This window comes from Bos mutus, chromosome 2, assembly GCF_027580195.1.
Source record: "Bos mutus isolate GX-2022 chromosome 2, NWIPB_WYAK_1.1, whole genome shotgun sequence".
Classification (NCBI taxonomy): Eukaryota; Metazoa; Chordata; class Mammalia; order Artiodactyla; family Bovidae; genus Bos; species Bos mutus.
In genome coordinates, this window is record NC_091618.1 from 44,562,740 (window position 1) to 44,581,565 (window position 18,826).

The 18,826-nt window shown below is 35.6% G+C and overlaps 1 protein-coding gene across 14 annotated transcripts in view; it reads right to left on the minus strand.

Moving 5' to 3' along the window:
- CARF (calcium responsive transcription factor) overlaps positions 1–18,826 on the minus strand; it is an 80,024-nt gene that overhangs the window by 19,996 nt on the left and 41,202 nt on the right. For 9 of the 14 annotated variants that reach the window (XM_070387979.1, XM_070387972.1, XM_070387996.1 and 6 more), the window contains 5 exons: positions 18,199–18,262; positions 10,858–10,988; positions 10,108–10,474; positions 8,031–8,126; positions 5,022–5,869 (listed from right to left, as the gene is read on the minus strand). In XM_070387979.1, the coding sequence (XP_070244080.1) occupies positions 5,769–5,869; positions 8,031–8,126; positions 10,108–10,474; positions 10,858–10,988; positions 18,199–18,262 (759 nt within the window). In that variant the 3' untranslated portion in view covers positions 5,022–5,768. Of the gene's footprint in view, positions 1–5,021; positions 5,870–7,947; positions 8,127–10,107; positions 10,475–10,857; positions 10,989–18,198; positions 18,263–18,826 lie in introns of those variants that run through there. The other 5 variants (XR_011467695.1, XM_070387986.1, XM_070388002.1 and 2 more) reach the window with 2 other exon arrangements.

The following is an 18,826-nucleotide window of genomic DNA, read 5'->3' on the forward strand; positions in this document are numbered from 1 at the left end:
AGGAAAGAGTAGCCCAAGTCCAGGAAGCACAGAGATTCCCATACAGGATAAAGCTAAGGAGGAACACATCAAATTGGTGAAAAATTAATTAAGGCTTCCCTGGTGGCTCAGATGGTAAAGCGTCTACCTACAGTGCGGGAGACCCGGGTTCGAACCCTGGGTTGGGAAGATCCCCTGGAGAAGGAAATGGCAACCCACTCCAGGACTCTTGCCTAGAAAATTCCATGGACGGAGGAGCCTGATAGGCTACAGTCCATGGGGTCGCAAAGAGTAGGACACGACTGAGCGACTTCACTTTCACTTTCAAAGACAGAGAATAAAAGCAACAAGGGGAAAGTAACAAATACAATACAAAGGAATTGCTATAAGGTTATCAGCTGATTTTTCAGCAGAAACTCTGTTGGCCAGAAGGAAGTGGCACAATATATTTAAAATGATGAAACATTAAAACCCACAATCAAGAATACTCGGCCCAGCAAGACTCTCATTCAGATTTGAAAGAAAAATCAAATGTTTAACAGACAAGCTAAGAGAATTCAGCATCACAAAACCAGCTTTACAACAAATGCTAAAGAAACTTCTCTAGGTAGAAAAGGCCACAACTAGAAATAAGAAAATTATGAATGAGAAAGCTCTCCAGTAAAAGCAAACATACAACAAAGGTAAGAAAACCAAATCATCATCTCAATAATTCCAGAAAAAGCACTTGATATAATCAAATATCCATTCTTAATAAAAACTTTCAGGAAGCCCAGAACAGAAAGAATCTCACTCAATTTGATAAAGGACTTATGCAAAAATTATGGTATTAGAGTTAAAGGTGAAAGATAAGAAACAAAGTACGTATGTCCACTCCAGTCACTTACAATCACAATTGTACTTCAGGTTCTAGCCAGTGTAATAGTTGAGAAAAAGAAATAAAAGTCATTCAGATTGGAAAGGAAGATATAAAACAACATGACTGTCTATGTAGAAAATCTAACAGACTCTACCAAAAATTTATTAGAACACATGAATTTAATAAGGTTTCAAGATATAAAGTCCATATAAAAAAATCAACTGTATATCTGCATACTAATGCAAAAATCAGATACTGAAATTAAAAACAAGACCATATATAAAGTCTTATTGATAAATCTGACAAAAGATATGTCAAATTTCTACACTGAAAAATCTAATATATTGCGGAGAAAAATTAAGAGTCAATATTAAGATTTCAATTACTCCCAAATTCAGCTGTATATTCTACATAATTCCAATCAAAATTCTATCAGGTTTTTTGTTTGTTTGCTTGTTTTTTAAGAAATTGACAAGGTGACTCTAAAACTCACATGAAAAGCCAAACAGCCAATACAAAATTGAAAAAGAAGAATAAGGTTCAAGGATTTACACTATCTGTCTTCAAGACTTATTATAAAGGTACAGTAATCAAGACAGTGTGGTACTGGGTGTCAAAATAGACCAGAGATTTTCAGTCTCGGTACTATTCACATTTTAGGCCCGACAATTTTTGTTGTGGAATCTGTCCTATGTACTGTATGAAGCTGAGCAGCAGCTCTGACTTACTTCTATCTACCAGAAACCAGTGGTATCTCCCTTGTTTTGACAACTAAAGTTGTCTCAAACTTTGCCAAATGTTCCCTAGAGACAAAATTGCCTCAGCTGAGACCACTGAGATAGGAGACAATAGATCAATGGAAGGGAACAGAGAGTCTAGAAACTGACATGCATGTGTGTGTGTATACACACACACACACACACACACACACACACAGAAAATGGATTTTTATCAAAGGGATAAATTCAATTCAATGGGGAAAGTATAATTCTTTCAAAAAATGATGCTGGAACAAATCAATACTCAAATGCTCAAAAGAGTCACTCTATGCCCTGTACTTATATACAGAAATTAACTCAAAATGAATCATGGATCTAAATTGAAACCCAAAGTTATAAAATTTTCAGAAAAAAACATAGAAGAAAATCTAAACTTGGGTTAGGCAAAGATCTCTTAGATACAACATGAAAATATAATCCTTAAAGAAAAAAAAAGGTAAATTAGGTATCAAAATTAAGAACTTCTGCCCTTCAAAAGATTCTGAGAGTAAAATCATAAACTATACATCAGGTGAAAATACATATTAAATATGTTTCATGCAAGTAATGGACTTGTATCTAGGGTATACTTTTTAAACCTCTATAAGAAAACAACAATTCAATTTAAAAACAGGTGAACGACTCAGACACTGAAAGAAGAAATACAGATGGCAAATGAAACATGAAAAGATGCTCAACAGTATTAGTCACTAGAGAAATGAAAATTAAAACGATAATGAGCAACTACTACATACCTATTAACAATGCCTAACCTGTTCATACCAAGTGTTACCTACAATATACAGGACCTGGAACTCTCATAAACTGCAGATTGGAATGTAAAAATGGTATAATCACTTTGGAAAATCACTTGAAAGTTTCTTAAAAAGTTAAATTTATACCTACCATATGACCCAGCCATTCCACTCCTATAGCTATTTAACCCAAAGAAATGAAAGCATAAGTCCCTACAAAAATTTACACAAATGTTCATAGCAGCATTATTTCTAATAGTCAAGTACTGTAAACAATCTAAATGTCCATCAACAGCTGGATGGATAAACAATTTATGGCATATTTACACAATGGGATACTACTCACCATTAAAAAGGAATGAACTATTCATACACCTTGTGACACAGATGAACCTTAGAATAACCATTCTGAGTGACAAAAGTCAGATTTTAAAAAGGCTCATACTATATGATTTCATTTTTATAAACTAGTAGATGTAATAAATTGATCTCTAGTGACAGAAAGAAGTATAGTAATTGTTGGGGACAGGGTGGGGCAGGTTGGAGTAGAGGCAGGAAGAAGTGGAAATGGATTACCAAGGGGCACAAAAAATCTTTTTGGGGTGATAGATATGTTCCTTATCTTGACTGTGGTGATGGTTTCATAGATGTATATATATACATCAAAACTTACCTAACTGTACACTTTAAATGTGTGCAGTTTATTATATGTCAATTATCCACTTCAACAGAGATAGTTAAAAAATAAAAACTCTTGCTGGTATCTGACTCCCACTCTGTCCTTTGGTTTTAAAGTTCTTTTTTTAATTGAGATATAACTGACATATAACATTTAGGGTGTATAATGTGTTAATCTGATAATTTATATATTGCAATATGATTACCACTATATCTTTAGCTAACACCTCTACTATGTCTACTAATTATTATTTCTTTTTTGTAGTGAGAATAATTAAGATCTCCTCTGAGCAACTCTGATATATATAATATAGTATTGTTGACTATAGTCACCATGCAGTAAGTACATCAGATCTCCAGGACTTACATAACTACTAGTTGCAAGTTTGCACTATTAAGCAATATCTCCCCTGCACTTATACCCATATCACATTCTCAAACATTTTCCATACTAATCATAGTTTATTTTTCTCAGAAATCAATTTTCCAATAACAATGTGATTTTTTTTAAATTCTGATTTTATTCCTTAAGTTTTAAAAATTCAGTCAGCAATCAACATTTATAATATATTTGTATTACAGAATATAGCTAACCTGTATGTGGCGGGAGTATACTAAGTTTTGTCATCATCACTAAGTTAATTGAGTAGAATTACAGATATCAATAACCTCAGATATGCAGATGACACCACCCTATGGCAGGAAGTGAAGAGGAACTAAAAAGCCTCTTGATGAAAGTGAAAGAGGAGAGTGAAAAAGTTGGCTTAAAGCTCAACATTCAGAGAACTATGATCATGGCATCTGGTCCCATCACTTCATGGGAAATAGATGGGGAAACAGTGGAAATAGTGAGACACTTTATTTTTCTGGACTCCAAAATCACTGCAGATGGAGATTGCAGCCATGAAATTCAAAGACGCTTACTCCTTGGAAGGAAAGTTATGACCAACCTAGATAGCATATTCAAAAGCAGAGACATTACTTTGCCAACAAAGGTCCGTCTAGTCAAGGCTATGGTTTTTCCAGTGGTCAGGTATGGATGTGAGAGCTGGACTGTGAAGAAAGCTGAGCGCCGAAGAATTGATGCTTTTGAACTGTGGTGTTGGAGAAGACTCTTGAGAGTCCCTTAGACTGCAAGGAGATCCATCCAGTCCATCCTAAAGGAAATCAGTCCTGTATATTCATTGGAAGGACTGATGCTGAAGCTGAAACTCCAGTACTTTGGCCACCTCATGCAAAGAGTTGACTCATTGGAAAAGACTCTGATGCTGGGAGGGATTGGGGGCAGGAGGAGAAGGGGACAACAGAGGATGAGATGGCTGGATGGCATCACTGACTCAATGGACATGAGTTTGGGTAAACTCCGGGAGTTGGTGATGGACAGGGAGGCCTGGTGTGCATGATTCACGGGGTCACAAAGAGTTGGACACAACTGAGCGACTGAACTGAACTGAACAGGTATTTAGATAAAAATAGTACATTATTTTAAATGTCTAAAGCCTAATCAGTTGATGGAGAAGAGTCAATGCAGTCCCTTTCTGGAGAGAGTAAGATACTCTATGATCCTGAAAAACAGGCAGAGTGGAATAAAGGGGAAAAAAGAAAGAAAAAAAGCCAAGAGGGAAAAAAATTAATGATCCCTCCCTTTTAAATCATATATTCTTATTATTACTCCAAAAATATAAAACTGTACTTAAAGATGTTATAATGCCAAAAATATGGGGGGTGGGGGAAGAACTGTTTATACCTTATTACATGCATTGTTTTAAAATGCTGATAGTTGGCTACGTTAAGAGCACTAAATACATTTATATCCCCTAACATAATAATAACAGGAATTACTGGTAGTTATCCTTTAAAATGTTTAGGTTCCAAATTGAACATAAATCTCTAGCCAATATTTTCAGGTATTAATGTGTTTATTTAGCATCTTCAAGATGAACAAAATTACCACTGTGCCCAGGAAATGTATAAAAAGAAAACGAACAAGTGTAAGAAAAAAATAACACAAGATTTTTTAATGAAAAAAATTATAACAAGAACACTAAACATTAAGTTACTATATATATATATATACACACACACACACACACACACACACATATACACACATTTTAAACTTTTTAAAAAACCCGGTACAAAATTAAACTGCATCTTTCTCATAGTCACATGATTACGTATGTATTTTGACAAAATATAAAGATGGAACACACACGGCTAGGCCTCAAGATTAGAAATTCTAATGCAGGACCGTGTCATCAAGTCTATTTTCTATTACTTTTGTGACTTTTAGGAAACATTTACCTTGTATAAGACATAAAAGCTTTTTAAGTATGTTAACCACTTACATAGAAAGTTGAGGGAAAGACTCACCATGGCTGTGTTTATCTATAATTCACTGTAGTGTATATAATGTTCACTCAGAGGCTTGGATCATAACCACAATGAAGAAACAAGCTCAGCTGTAATAATGAATTCTGACTGCTTATTCTGAACACCCAACTTTCTACTACAGATATACACCTTGTAACACATGACACAAAAGAGTATATGTCAAACTTTGCTGTAGAGCTGTTAGGAGAATGCCAAATACAGATACTGAGAACTCTATGTGCTGTATTTAATACCCTGTGCATTTAAAAATAAACTGAATATTGAAAATATGTAAACATACTTTTTAAAAAGCAATGCTAAGCGCCTTTAAAATACAATACTGATATACTGTAACTGAACATGCATTTAGAGGACAAATGAATTTTTATAAACTAATTTAGAAAGCATTTTTAAAGAGCTACTCATTAAAATACTTACATGAAAATATTGATAGTTCCAGTTCCTACCTAAAAACCAAAAGAGTATACAATTAGGGATTTAAACCTTCATGCTCTTTTTTTTCTTTCTCTTTTTGCTTTTGGGGAGGATGTCCTGCAACTTTCTGTTTTCATGAAAAAAATGTCGGAAGAGACAGTCACATAGAATGGAGTGAGAAATGTTTTTAAACTATGTTTTGTTCTCTTTTAGGTGCCAAAGTCTGGATCCTCTACCATCTCTCATCCTCCTAGGTAACTGACTAGAGTCTGTATCTTAACAAGCATTTCTCCTTAACAACTCAACATCAAAAAGCAAGGAATGTCTCCAAAGGAATAGAGTTCAAGAAACTATAATTATCTATTGTCATTAATGAAAAGTAAAGATCTATTACTTGAAATACTGAAGAAAGTTTCCATAAAAACTAGAAATAACAAATGAAAAGAATATTACCCACAATGCAATATTAAACTATAAATTAATTTGGACTTATACCCGTTAAGTACACACAAACTAAGAAAAATCTGGGTTTGAGGTAACTAAGAGTTGTGTTCAGCTTAGCATTGACTTCACACACATGCACACATAACATAGATTTGGCAGCCTGCCTCTATAAATGCTGACATCAAGTATTTTCGATTCTTAGGAAAAGGAAAAGCAATTCTTATTTTAAAAAATCATGAAAAAAAATCATCTATGTAACTGAATATTAACTTTGCATTAAATAGAGGTATAAATAATAAATTTTATGTTAAATAGGGTTTAAATATAAAGAGCAAGGAATTTTAGAATTCTATCTACTTCTAAAGTAACAGTGCTTTATACTTAGATACATGTTGTGTACCTGAAACAAAGTGAATTAAGAATGTGAGACTGGACTTAGAAAAGCCAAAAAGACTCATATTCATATAAAGTACTAAAGATAAATTTCATATGCTGTATGCTTTGAATATTAAACACTAATATCCATTGAAAATCATTATTATTTTTGAAATGAAAATTTAAATATACCCACAAAAGGTCTCTGGGTCGGGGGGGAAGGCTTTAGGTTGATTTCTTGATAGCTGTATCATTTCTAATTTACCAACCTTCCAGAAAAGAGAAGCTTATAATGAATATACTGATTAGTATGTATTCAGTATTTGAAGTAAATATGCTTATTCAACAAGCAAATATAACACACTAGTTGTTTTAAAGTTTTAAATATGAGCTAAATTTTAAACTATAAATCTTTACCTTGAAAGATTACCATCTTTCAAACACCATCAATTTATTAAGAACTCTGGCACAGAAAAATAAGTACAACTCAAATTCTTTTCTAACCAGAGCTGATTCTTTAATACAAAATAGGAACAAACATCTTCTGCTGATATCAAAAAGTTCCCCTGACTATCTAGAAACACTAGGGAATTCTATTATTCTTTCTGAATTCTCTCCATTTCTACATTTTTCAACCCATAAGTAGTATTTTTAACTATACCATCATATAAATCCATGCAAAAGGCATTTATTTCTCTTGCTTATTTGACTCAAGTTAAAATTCTCAGTACTTAATCATGACACAGTAAATTTCTATGAGATGACCATTGGTATACTACTTGTTTCTAGTTATGGAAGAAGTTAAAATGCAACTACATAGTTTTCACAGATGTGAATCTTGTGCTTAATATTATGATGCAAAATCTGTTGTTTTTCTTTGCAAATAAGACAGACTTCAGATATTCTCTTGTCTATTAATTTAAAATGTTTCTTCGTAACTTTAAAGAGGGAGTTAGTTCTTTTAAAACTTAAAAAAAATCATCACACACACATATATACTCACATACTGTTTTTGATGTTCTTTTTTAAGAACCAAAATTAGATATTTTCAAAGGATGAATTAGATAACTATTTGTGTTCAGACTGTATCACTGTGGATAAGTTCAGATGATCTTCTGAAATACTGGCCTTATCAGATAATCAAAAGTATAAGAATTATATAAAATAAGAGTAAAATATCTCTTAAGGTAAAAATAGGGAGTTAGCAACAAACGTCAGTTTTGAATTAAAGCTGCTCATTGACCCAGTCTTCAGTCCACTTATCACAACGTTGTGCTTTGATAACATTCACCTTCTTTTTCTATGACATCAGAAGTCACCAGAGTTGTAAATTCTGAAAAGCTTCAATAATTTATGTAGCAGATAATTTCTTACAGTCCAAATTTGGTTTTGCTTCCAGAGACAAAGCTGGTTCTTTGGGTTCTTGCTTAACTTGGTTCACAGAAATGGTACCTTCTGAATTTTCTTCAACTTTAAAACCAAACATAAAAGAAAAACCCTAATGGTTAATATAATTTATAATACTGGAATCTTAAAAATTATATGAATTTAGAAGCAAAGCACAAAAACAGTATTTTGCTAGAACCAAGTAAATTTAGAAAATCAATTGATGTATTTGAGAACTCAGTGCTTCTGACATCTTAATGGTCATTCACACTAAATTCCTTCAGGATGGAAAAAAAAAAAAAAGAAACCAATAAAACTGCCAAGTTATTCTCTTCAAAATATACTCTGACCAAAAAGCAGTCCATAATTTGACGAAATTATGAGGAATATCTCATAGTTAAACTTAACTCTCCTTAAATACTTGTGTGCCCAAAAGTGAGGAAGCCTCTCGTTATTTGAAAATGTTTTTTTTTTCTTTTTTACAAACATCAAGCATGTACTACAAATCATTGATGTGTTACCATTCATATGGTTTGCATACATGCTCATTTATTTTTTAAAAATGTTGTCTCCATAAAGAAACTGTACTACAAAAGTACTTCAGAAAAAAATATGCCACATCTTAAATGACAGCTCTGACTTAGCTGCACAGCTAGGTGATGCTTATCTGAAATATTTCAGAATGTACAACCATTCTGATTTCAAAGTACTTATGAGCAAATTAATGTAAGTGCAGCAAACCAGCAACAGTACTGACATCTGGCACCTAGGATACCTACGATACAATCTTTTTCTTTCTCAGAAATCTATGAGTTTTTTTTCTCTACCAATTCTCAGGAAAATATCAGTTTTTCAGTTGCTACAGGGAATGAAACTTAAGGGGATTCTACTTGGTCAGAAGTGCCCTGGACACACCTAATGATTGTCACATATGGGTTAGAGTTTAGCTTATGCCATATCAAGAAAACTAATACAGGATAGATTTGAGTAATCCTGAGAATTCATATTTAGGTGACATAGTCTCTCAGATCATGATCTAACTTGATACATCATGCAAGTTCAGATCCAAAAAGGATCTCTTTTAAGGCAATTTAAATTAGAGCTCCCAGAAATACCCTGGCACAACAGAGGGAAGGAAGCATCTTGGAACAGGAAGATGCTTTGGAGGCAGACAGATCTGGCTTCAAATGTCCTCTCTGTCACTTACTACATGTGATTTTAAGGCAATTATGTAAACCTCCCAGAGCTTGGCCTCCCCATCTGCAGAATGGGAACATTGCTGGCTATTTCATGGAGCAGTTGTAAGGATCACTTTCAGTAAATTTCCTAGAGACAACTGCCACAGCTCTCTGGATAAATTTTCTTAAAAGTAATAAATTTAAAAGACAGTGATTCTTTTCTGGAAGGAACTATCTCATACATGGAGGGAAAATATATGTTCTAAGGATAATTTCTAAGAAGACTTTTTTTTCTTGAAAGCAAACTGCAAATCTCTTTCCACAAAAATGCTCAATCCAGAACAATTTGTGGCATACATCAGGTAGGAATTCAGAGTTTATTACTATGTTGACTGGGTTCATTCCAAAGTGAAGGTAACAAAGTCTTGATTAAACCCAAGTCCTCAAGTCTTCCTAATTCCCTTTCAATTTCCATAGGACTCACTCAACATGTAAGTTTACAACTTAAATTCCTTTTTAACCTTTACATCTGCAAACTTTACCCCATTTTTGTGTGCTGCAATTTTTCTATGATAACCTTTACACTGAATAGTTTTTAGTTTTTCTAATTTTTTATCATGTATACAAAAATGACCTTCCTGATTTCACATCACCACAGATTTTCCATGTAAAACTAGGTTAGTTAGGGAATGAATAATCTCGATAAAGAAAAAAAATTAAGTTTACAAGCTATTAAACTCATGCTCACAAAACTTTCCTTTTTCTTCTGGTTTTATTTTATTTATATATTATATACTCACTGAATAAAAACAATAGTTTTTTTCCTGTGTGTAATACTGATGATAGTCCATAAAGGTTAAAAAAAAAAAAAGATGATTTTAACTTACTAAGAACTGGTGGGCTGTCTATAATCTGTATTGGTATGGTCTGCACATTTCCCAATAGAATACGATGAACATTTCCTTCCAGAGTCTCTGTATCTTCAACATCTTCAACTTCTACCAGCTGATCCACTGCAACTAGATTTTGATCTGGTCCTGGAAGGTTACTCATGGTAGAAGAAATACTACTGTTTGGGGTTAGAGGTGTATCTGTTTGAAGGCAATGAGTCTGACCAAGCAGTAGAGAATTATTATTCATTACAACACTTCCTACTGAATCCAGAAGTCTTGAAGGACTGGAGGAGGGGTGGTTATTCACTGATATTAGAGCTGGTGATCCATCAGAAGTGAATCTTGGTTGTAACTGCAAACCCTTTTGAACCAAAAAGAGTTATATCAAATGTTTGAATTTACTGTGTATGTTGTTTGCTTTTAATGTATTATTCTTTTGACCCAAACTTAGAATAAAAGCTAAGAGTATAGTTACTAACAAATATTAAGTGAGGACAGAAACAAAAACCAAAGGAAAACTGCACTACTAAATTTTCTTGCATGCATAATCAATTCGAACTTTTCCAAAACATATTGTTTAAATTATCATCTTAAATTAAGACACAAAAAAGTCAGAAATTTAATGATAAAAACATCACTGACCATGTTCATAATTCCATAACAATTCTGTAAAATCCCAAAGAAAAGAAGAGAGGTTGAGAAGAAGATAAGGGCCTCAAATGTGGTATTACATTGGATACTTACCTGCAGGTGTGTGAATATTTTTGGCTGAAATGAAGAAAGTGAGGAGAGCAACTGGGCTGGTTCTGGTGACAAAGAATTCCTTGTCTGATTTGTTTCCAATTTGCTGGAAACTGATTCTCCTTGTGAATTACCTAAATTATATAAAAAATAAATTATTAAAATAATTTTTATGGCTACACTTTATTACAACCTATACTATCAGAAATGGAATAGGAAATAAGGTCAAAGGACTGCAAGAAGTTATATCTAATTATCTAGTCTACTATTTCTAAAACCACATAGTTCATCAGAATCACTAAGAAAACTTTAAAAATATATAAATTCCTAGATTCAGCCTCCAGTAATTTTAATTCAGCATAGCTAGGATGAGTTGTAAGAAACTATTTTTTTTTCCTTGAAAGATTCTATACCTGTAGTTCTAACCTAGTCCATTTTTCATGCTGTAATACTGGGCTTACACTTCTCCAGATATGGAGCACCTACTGAGTTTCTCAGTTACAAAGACGAAACTCAATTCATCTTTGGTAGCCCTAGTGCCTAGGAAAATGCTGAGCATAAAGCAGGTCTTCAATAATAATAGTATTAAATTTCTTTCAACAACTCAATTTGGAATAAATCAATAGGAGTAAAAATTTCTTTCTTTTCTAAATGTCTCAATTTTTAAGGTAATTGTCCTTAGGGAATATGAGTCCTCCTCAAATTCCTCCTCAAATTTGGGTTATATGTTAACCCAATTATATTCATCTCTTTAAGTCAATCAAAAACAAATAATCAATAACTAATGGGACTTCCCTGGTGGTCCAGTGGTTAAGGCTCTATGCTTCCAATACAGGGGGCATGGGTTCGATCCCTAGTCAGGGAACTAAGAACCCACATGCTACATGGTGCAGCCAAAAAACCCTTATCAAACAAAAAACAACTGTTTATTGCTTCCATACTGCATATTGCACCCATGTAACTGGGTAATTTAAAAAAATGGCCCTACTATCAGACAAGGATGGATTTAAGTACTGGTTTTTCTCTGGCAACGTGTTAAGTGCCAACATGCCAGTTAACAGTTTCTAACCTTCACTTTCCTCATCTGTATATCCAGGATAAGAGAATTTTTCTCAAAGGACTACTGAGAGAATTAACAGTATTCTCACATTTCTAGGCTTCTCCATTTCTAACTGTCCCACCTCAATTCACTGCAGTCTCCCACTACTATGAGCATGCCCTAGATTATTCCACATGTAAAATCTCTATTTCAAACATCCCATTCTCTGATCACAACATCTATTCTTCCAGGGATTTTTCTCAGGTGAAGTGAAAGATGCTCGTCGTGTCTGACTCTTTGTGACCCCATGGACTATACAGTCTATGGAATTCTCCAGGCCAGAATACTGGAGTGGGTAGCCTTTCCCTTCTCTGATGACATCCAACCATCTCATCCTCTGTCATCCCCTTCTCCTCCTGCCTTCAATCTTTCCCAGCATCAGGGCCTTCTCTAATGAGTCAGCTCTTTACATCAGATAGCCAAAGTACTGGAGCTTCAGCTTCAGCATCAGTCCTTCCAATGAATATTCAGGACTGATTTTCTTTAGGATTGACTGATCTCCTAGCTGTCCAAGGGACTCTCAAGAGTCTTCTCCAACTTTTTTGAACCACAGTTCAAAAGCATCAATTCTTTGGTGCTTAACCTTCTTTATGGTTGAACTCACATTCATACATGACTACTGGAAAACCATAGCTTTGACTATATGGACCTTTGTTGGCAAAGTAAAGTCTCTGCTTTTTAATACACTGTCTAGGTTTGTCATAGCTTTTCTTCCAAGGAGCAAGCGTCTGTTGATTTCATGGCTGCAGTCACTATCTGCAGTGATTTTGGAGCCCCAAAAAATAAAGTCTCTCACTGTTTCCCCATCTATTTGCTATGAAGTGATGGGACTGGATGCACTCTCACTTGAAGAGAAAAGAGAAGCTATGAACTATCCATCACCAAAGCTAGCAAATACCTTCCTCTTTACCTACCTCTTCAGGTCTCTCCCTTCCTAACATACTTTCCTTCAACCCCGTACCATAGCAAACTTTTTGAAAAAGTTGTCCACACTATCTACACTTCCTTCAATCATTTCCCATTCACTCTTAACTCATTCCAATATGGCTTCCTCCCAGTCCACCTCACTGAAATGACTCTGGTACTCATGCTTCTGCAAACTTGATCTCAGGATCTTCTCTCCTCTGCTACCAATATTCTACTCTTATGCCAGTGTTGCTGAGCTCGGTAAATACCACGATCAATGAGCTGTTCATGGAAGAAATTCAAGAGTCATCCCAGATCACTCCCACTCCTTTACCTATCACACCTATTCAATCAAGAACCAGTTTCTAAGACTACTCTGGTGATGTCCATGTGTAGAGTCTTCTCTTTTGTTGTTGGAACAGGGTGTTTGCTATGATCAGTACATTCCCTGGCAAAACTCTGTTAGCCTTTGCCCTGCTTCATTCTGTACTCCAGGGTCAAATTTGCCTGTTACACCAGGTATTTCTTGACTACCTACTTTTGCATTCCAGTCTCCTATAATAAAAAGGACATCGTTTTTGGGTATTAGTTCTAGCAGGTCTTGGAAGTCTTCATAGAACTGTTCAACTTCAGCTTCTTCAGCATTATTGGTCAGGGCATAGAATTGGATTACTGTGATATTGAATGGTTTGCCTTGGAAATGAACAGAGATCATTCTGTCGTTTTTGAGATTGCATCCAAGAACTGCATTTTGGACTCTTTCATTGACTATGATGGCTATTCCATTTCTTCTAAGGGATTCTTGCCCACGGTAGTAGATATAATGGTCATCTGAGTTAAATTCACCCATTCCAGTCCACTTGAGTTCGCTGATTCCTAAAATGCCAATGTTTTACTCTTGCCATCTCCTGTTTGACCACTTCTAATTTGCCTTGATTCACAGACCTAACGTTCTAGGTTCCTATGCAATACTGTTCTTCATAGCATCAAACATTACTTCCATCACCAATCACATCCACAACTGGGTGTTGTTTTTGCTTTGGCTCCGTCTCTTCTGTCTTTCTGGAGTCATTTCTCCACTCTTCTCCAGGAGCATATTGCGCACCTACTGACCTGGGGAGTTCATCTTTCAGTGTCCTATCTTTTTGCCTTTTCATTCTGTTTATGGGGTTCTCAAGGCAAGAATACTAAAGTGGTTTGCCATTCCCTTCTCCAGTAGACCACATTTTGTCAGAACTCTCCACCATGACCCTGAAGCTCTTGGGTGGCCCTACATGGCATGGCTTATAGTTTCATTGAGTTAGATAAGGCTGTGGTCCATGTGATCAGATTGGTTAGTTTTCTGTGATTGTGGTTTTCAGTCTGTCTGCCCTCTGATGGAGAAGGATAAGAGGTTTATGGAAGCCTCCTGATTAGAGAGACTGACTGAGGAGGAAACTGGGTCTTGTTCTGATGGGCAGGGCCATGCTCAGTAAATCTTTAATACAATTTTCTGTTGAAGGGCAGGGCTGTGTTCCCTCCTTGTTATTTGACCTGAGGCCAAACTATGGTAGAGGTAATGAAGAAAATGGCAACCTCCTTCAAAAGGTCCCATGCACTCAGTGCCCCAAGGATGGAGAAGCTTTATACAGTCAGCAAAAAAGGACCGGGAGCTGACTGTGCTCAATGCAAAAGTAGGAAGTCAAGAAACACCTGGAGTAACAGGCAAATTTGGCCTTGGAGTATGGAATGAAGCAGGGCAAAGGCTAATAGAGTTCTTCCAAGAGAATGCACTGGTCATAGCAAACAGCCTCTTCCAACAACACAAGAGAAGACTCTACACATGGACATCACCAGATGGTCAACACCGAAATCAGACTGATTATATTCTTCGCAGCCAAAGATGGAGAAGTTCCATACGGTCAGCAAAAACAAGACCGGGAGCTGACTGTGGCTCAGATCATGAACTCCTTATTGCCAAATTCAGACTTAAGTTGAAGAAAGTAGGGAAAACCACTAGACCATTCAGGTATGACCTAAATCAAATCCCTTAATATTATATAGTGGAAGTGACAAATAGATTCCAGGGATTAGATCTGATAGAGTCCCTGAAGAACTATGGACAGAGGTTCATGACATTGTACAGGAAGGAGTCAGTGATCAAGACCATCCCCAAGAAAAAGAAATGCAAAAAGGTGAAATGGTTGTCTGACGAGGCCTTACAAATTGCTAAGAAAAGAAGAGAAGCAAAAGGTAAAGGACAAAAGGAGATATGCACCCATTTGAATGCAGAGTTCCACAGAATAGCAAGGAGAGATAAGAAAGCCTTCCTCAGCAATCAGTGCAAAGAAATAGAGGAAAACAATAGAATGGGAAAGAAAAAAGAGATACCAAAAAAAAAAAAAGAGATACCAAAGGAACTTTTCATGCAAAGATGGGCCTAATAGAAGCAGAAGATACTAAGAAGAGGTGGCAAGAATACACAGAAGAACTATATAAAAAAGATTTTCACGACCCAGATAGTCACGATGGTGTGATCACTCACCTAGAGCCAGACATCCTGGAATATGAAGTCAAGTGGGCATTAGGAAACATTACGAGGAACAAAGCTAGTGGAGGTGATAGAATTACAGTTGAGCTATTTCAAATCCTAAAAGATGATGCTGTGAAAATGCTGCACTCAACATGCCAGCAAATTTGGAAAACTCAGCAGGACTGGAAAAGGTCAGTTTTCATTCCAATCCCAAAGAAAGGCAATGCCAAAGAATGCTTAAACTACCACACAGTTGCACTCATCTTACACGTTAGTAAAGTAATGCTCAAAATTCTCCAAGCCAGGCTTCAACAGTACATGAACCGCGAAGTTCCAGATGTTTGAGCTGGATTTAGAAAAGGCAGAGGAACCAGAGATTTAATAGCCAACATCCGATGGATCATCAAAAAAGCGAGACAGTTCAGAAAAACATCTACTTCTGCTTTATTGACTATGTCAAAGCCTTTGACTGTGTGGATCACAACAAACTGTGGAAAATTCTTGAAGAGATGGGAATATCAGACCACCTGACCTGCCTCCTGAGAAATCTGTATGCAGGTCAAGATGCAACAGTTAGAACTAGACATGGAACAACGGACTGGTTCCAAATCGGGAAACAAGTACGTCAAGGCTGTATATTGTCACCCTGCTTATTTAACTTACATGCAGAGTACTTCATGAGAAATGCTGGACTGGATAAAGCACAAGCTGGAATCAAGACTGCCGGGAGAAATATCAATAACCTCAGATATGCAGATGACACACCTGATGCAAAGAGCTGACTCATTTGAAAAGACCCTGATGCTGGCAAAGATTGAAGGCGGGAGGAGAAGGGGACGACAGAGGATGAGATGGTTAGATGGCATCATCGACTCAATGGAAATGAGATTGTAAACTCCGGGAGTTGGTGATGGACAGGGAGACCTGGCATGCTGCAGTCCACGGGGTTGCAGAGTTGGACAAGACTGAGAGACTGAATTGAACTGAAGATAACTCTTAAATGTGCCTAATTCTTGTATAAATGTCACCAACTGCAAACAACACCACTATCACCTTTCATTTGGAAAGGTGAAAGGACCTCCTAAATCTATTATGCTTATTCAGTTTTATCTCCAACCACTGTCTCTACTTAAGACCACTTAAGCATTAAGTTCCTTGGTCATGGCATCCTCTTTCTTGCTTGGCGTTTGAACATGCTATTCCTTTGATTAGTAAATTCCTATTCATTCTTCAGTTCTCAGTTTAAAAGTCACACTCTCTACTACTATATATAAAATGGATAACTAATCATAACCTACTGTATAGCACAGGGAACTTTACTCAGTGCTCTGTGGTGACCTAAATGGGAAGGAAATCCAAAAAACAGAAGATATGTGTATACACACAGTTGATACACTTTGCTGTACAGCACAAACTAACAGCCGTTTTAAAGCAACTGTCCTCTAATTTAAAAAAATAAAAATAAAAGTCACTTTCTCAAATGTCCCTTCCCTACTCTCTGGACTAAGTTACATATCTCTATCACTGTTCCCACATAGTTTGGCACAATTCTATCATGGTAATACTGTCAACTCTCTCTCATTGTAATACCATTACTATTCATTATAGTACTTAATTAGAATATGCTGTAGTCTTTTTATCTTCCTAAAATTTAAATTCAATGAAGCAAGAAACTTACTTTTCTATGCTCAGCATACACTGAATTAAATATACACAGAACAAAAGAATAATTCTAAACAATTTGCAAGCTATTCTATAAGCAAAGTAATTCTTAAAGGTCAATAGCCAAAGACTAAAAAAAAATTGTATTCTACATATTATTAATTTATTTTAAAGTATTTATTTACATGTTAAGTTTTTAGAAGCCACTATGCTAAGAACTTCTCATTTTCATGCATTGGAGAAGGAAATGGCAACCCATTCCAGTGTTATTGCCTGGAGAATCCCAGGGACAGGGGAGCCTGGTGGGCTGCCGTCTATGGGGTCGCACAGAGTCGGACACGACTGAAGTGACTTAGCAGCAGCAGCATGCTAAGAACTAGGGATATTAATTTGAATATGATTCTCAGCTCCTCCTCACTAGGGGGAACGCCAACAGCCTTTCTCTCTGGGTGTATATCTCTGCCTTGCCCCTCCATCTTAACTAAACTAACCATTTCTCTGTGTACTGTCCCACTTTTTGTGCTATGTCTCTGGTAACAAACTTTGTACCTGCATTTACAAAAAAAAAAAAAAAAAAACAATTCCCAAATCATAATAAAAGATATATATCCATAAACAAAGAATAGCATGTTAAATGCAGAGGTAAATAAAAAAGACTGAATATCCAAATTTACATAGGGGGATGAAGTTAAGAAAGCACCTAAGGCCAAAGAAACTGCAATTTGAGTGGTGAGAGGAGTTTGCCACTCAGAAGAGGAGAAAAGACATTTCTCGAAGACAGAACAAAAGGGCTGAAATAAGCCTGGAATATGGAGAGAACACAGGAGTAAGAAACATAAGAGAAAAAGCAAACCATACAAAATGGACAATAGTTTCCTGATCAAGGTATCTTAGAGTTATTACTATTGAAATTAGCCTAGCTTTAGAGTAAACCAGGCTAATAATCATTAGCCTCAAAATTTCAATCATAAAAATAAAATCTGATATATACATAGGAAATTTAAATAGCTAGAAATATTTTTGATAAATCCTAACATAGTTGCTCTTGCCTCTTTGGGCCATGGTTTCCTTATCCATAACTTAGATGAGACAAATTAGATGAGATAATATCTTTTAACACTGCTTGATTTTATATCTTGAAATTGAATTATTCAAGATAACCTACCTTCTCCAAGTGTAACTGTCACAGTCTCTCTGAGAATATTCCCACTATCTGTAGTCCATTGAAGCTGAAATGGGAACACTTACTTCAGTAAAAAGAACAAAGCATTTATCTCTAAAACTATTTTAAAATAGCAATGCAACTGTCATATCTTACCCAATCATAGTATAAATGTGCTGTATTCTATAATTACTTTCTTCACTTGTTCACATTCTCAAAGCATAAGTATACTTAACTACTCAAATAAATTATCTTCCCAAGTTCAGATAGCAAGAATTTGACAAAGACTACTGGTACTCAAATCTATTTTAGTTTCTGAATTTTGGATAGTGAATGACTAAGCGTTTTGGATAGAAAAGAAGAGTAGCTCAAGCTTAGTAACAAATTTCAAACTATTCAGTTACTGAATCTAGAGATTAAAAATGTAGACAGCAGATACTGTTACTTGAGATTTTAATGCCAAAATCATTGTGTGTATCACAATTAGTAGTTTCTGGGTAATTTCCAGGTAACCATTGTGTATATTACTATCAGCAGTTTCTGGGTAGTTTATACTCTCTTCAGAGTAGGTAGAAATGGCCACTTTGCTGGGGGAAACTACACTATCAGAGTATGAGGTAAGCTTTACATC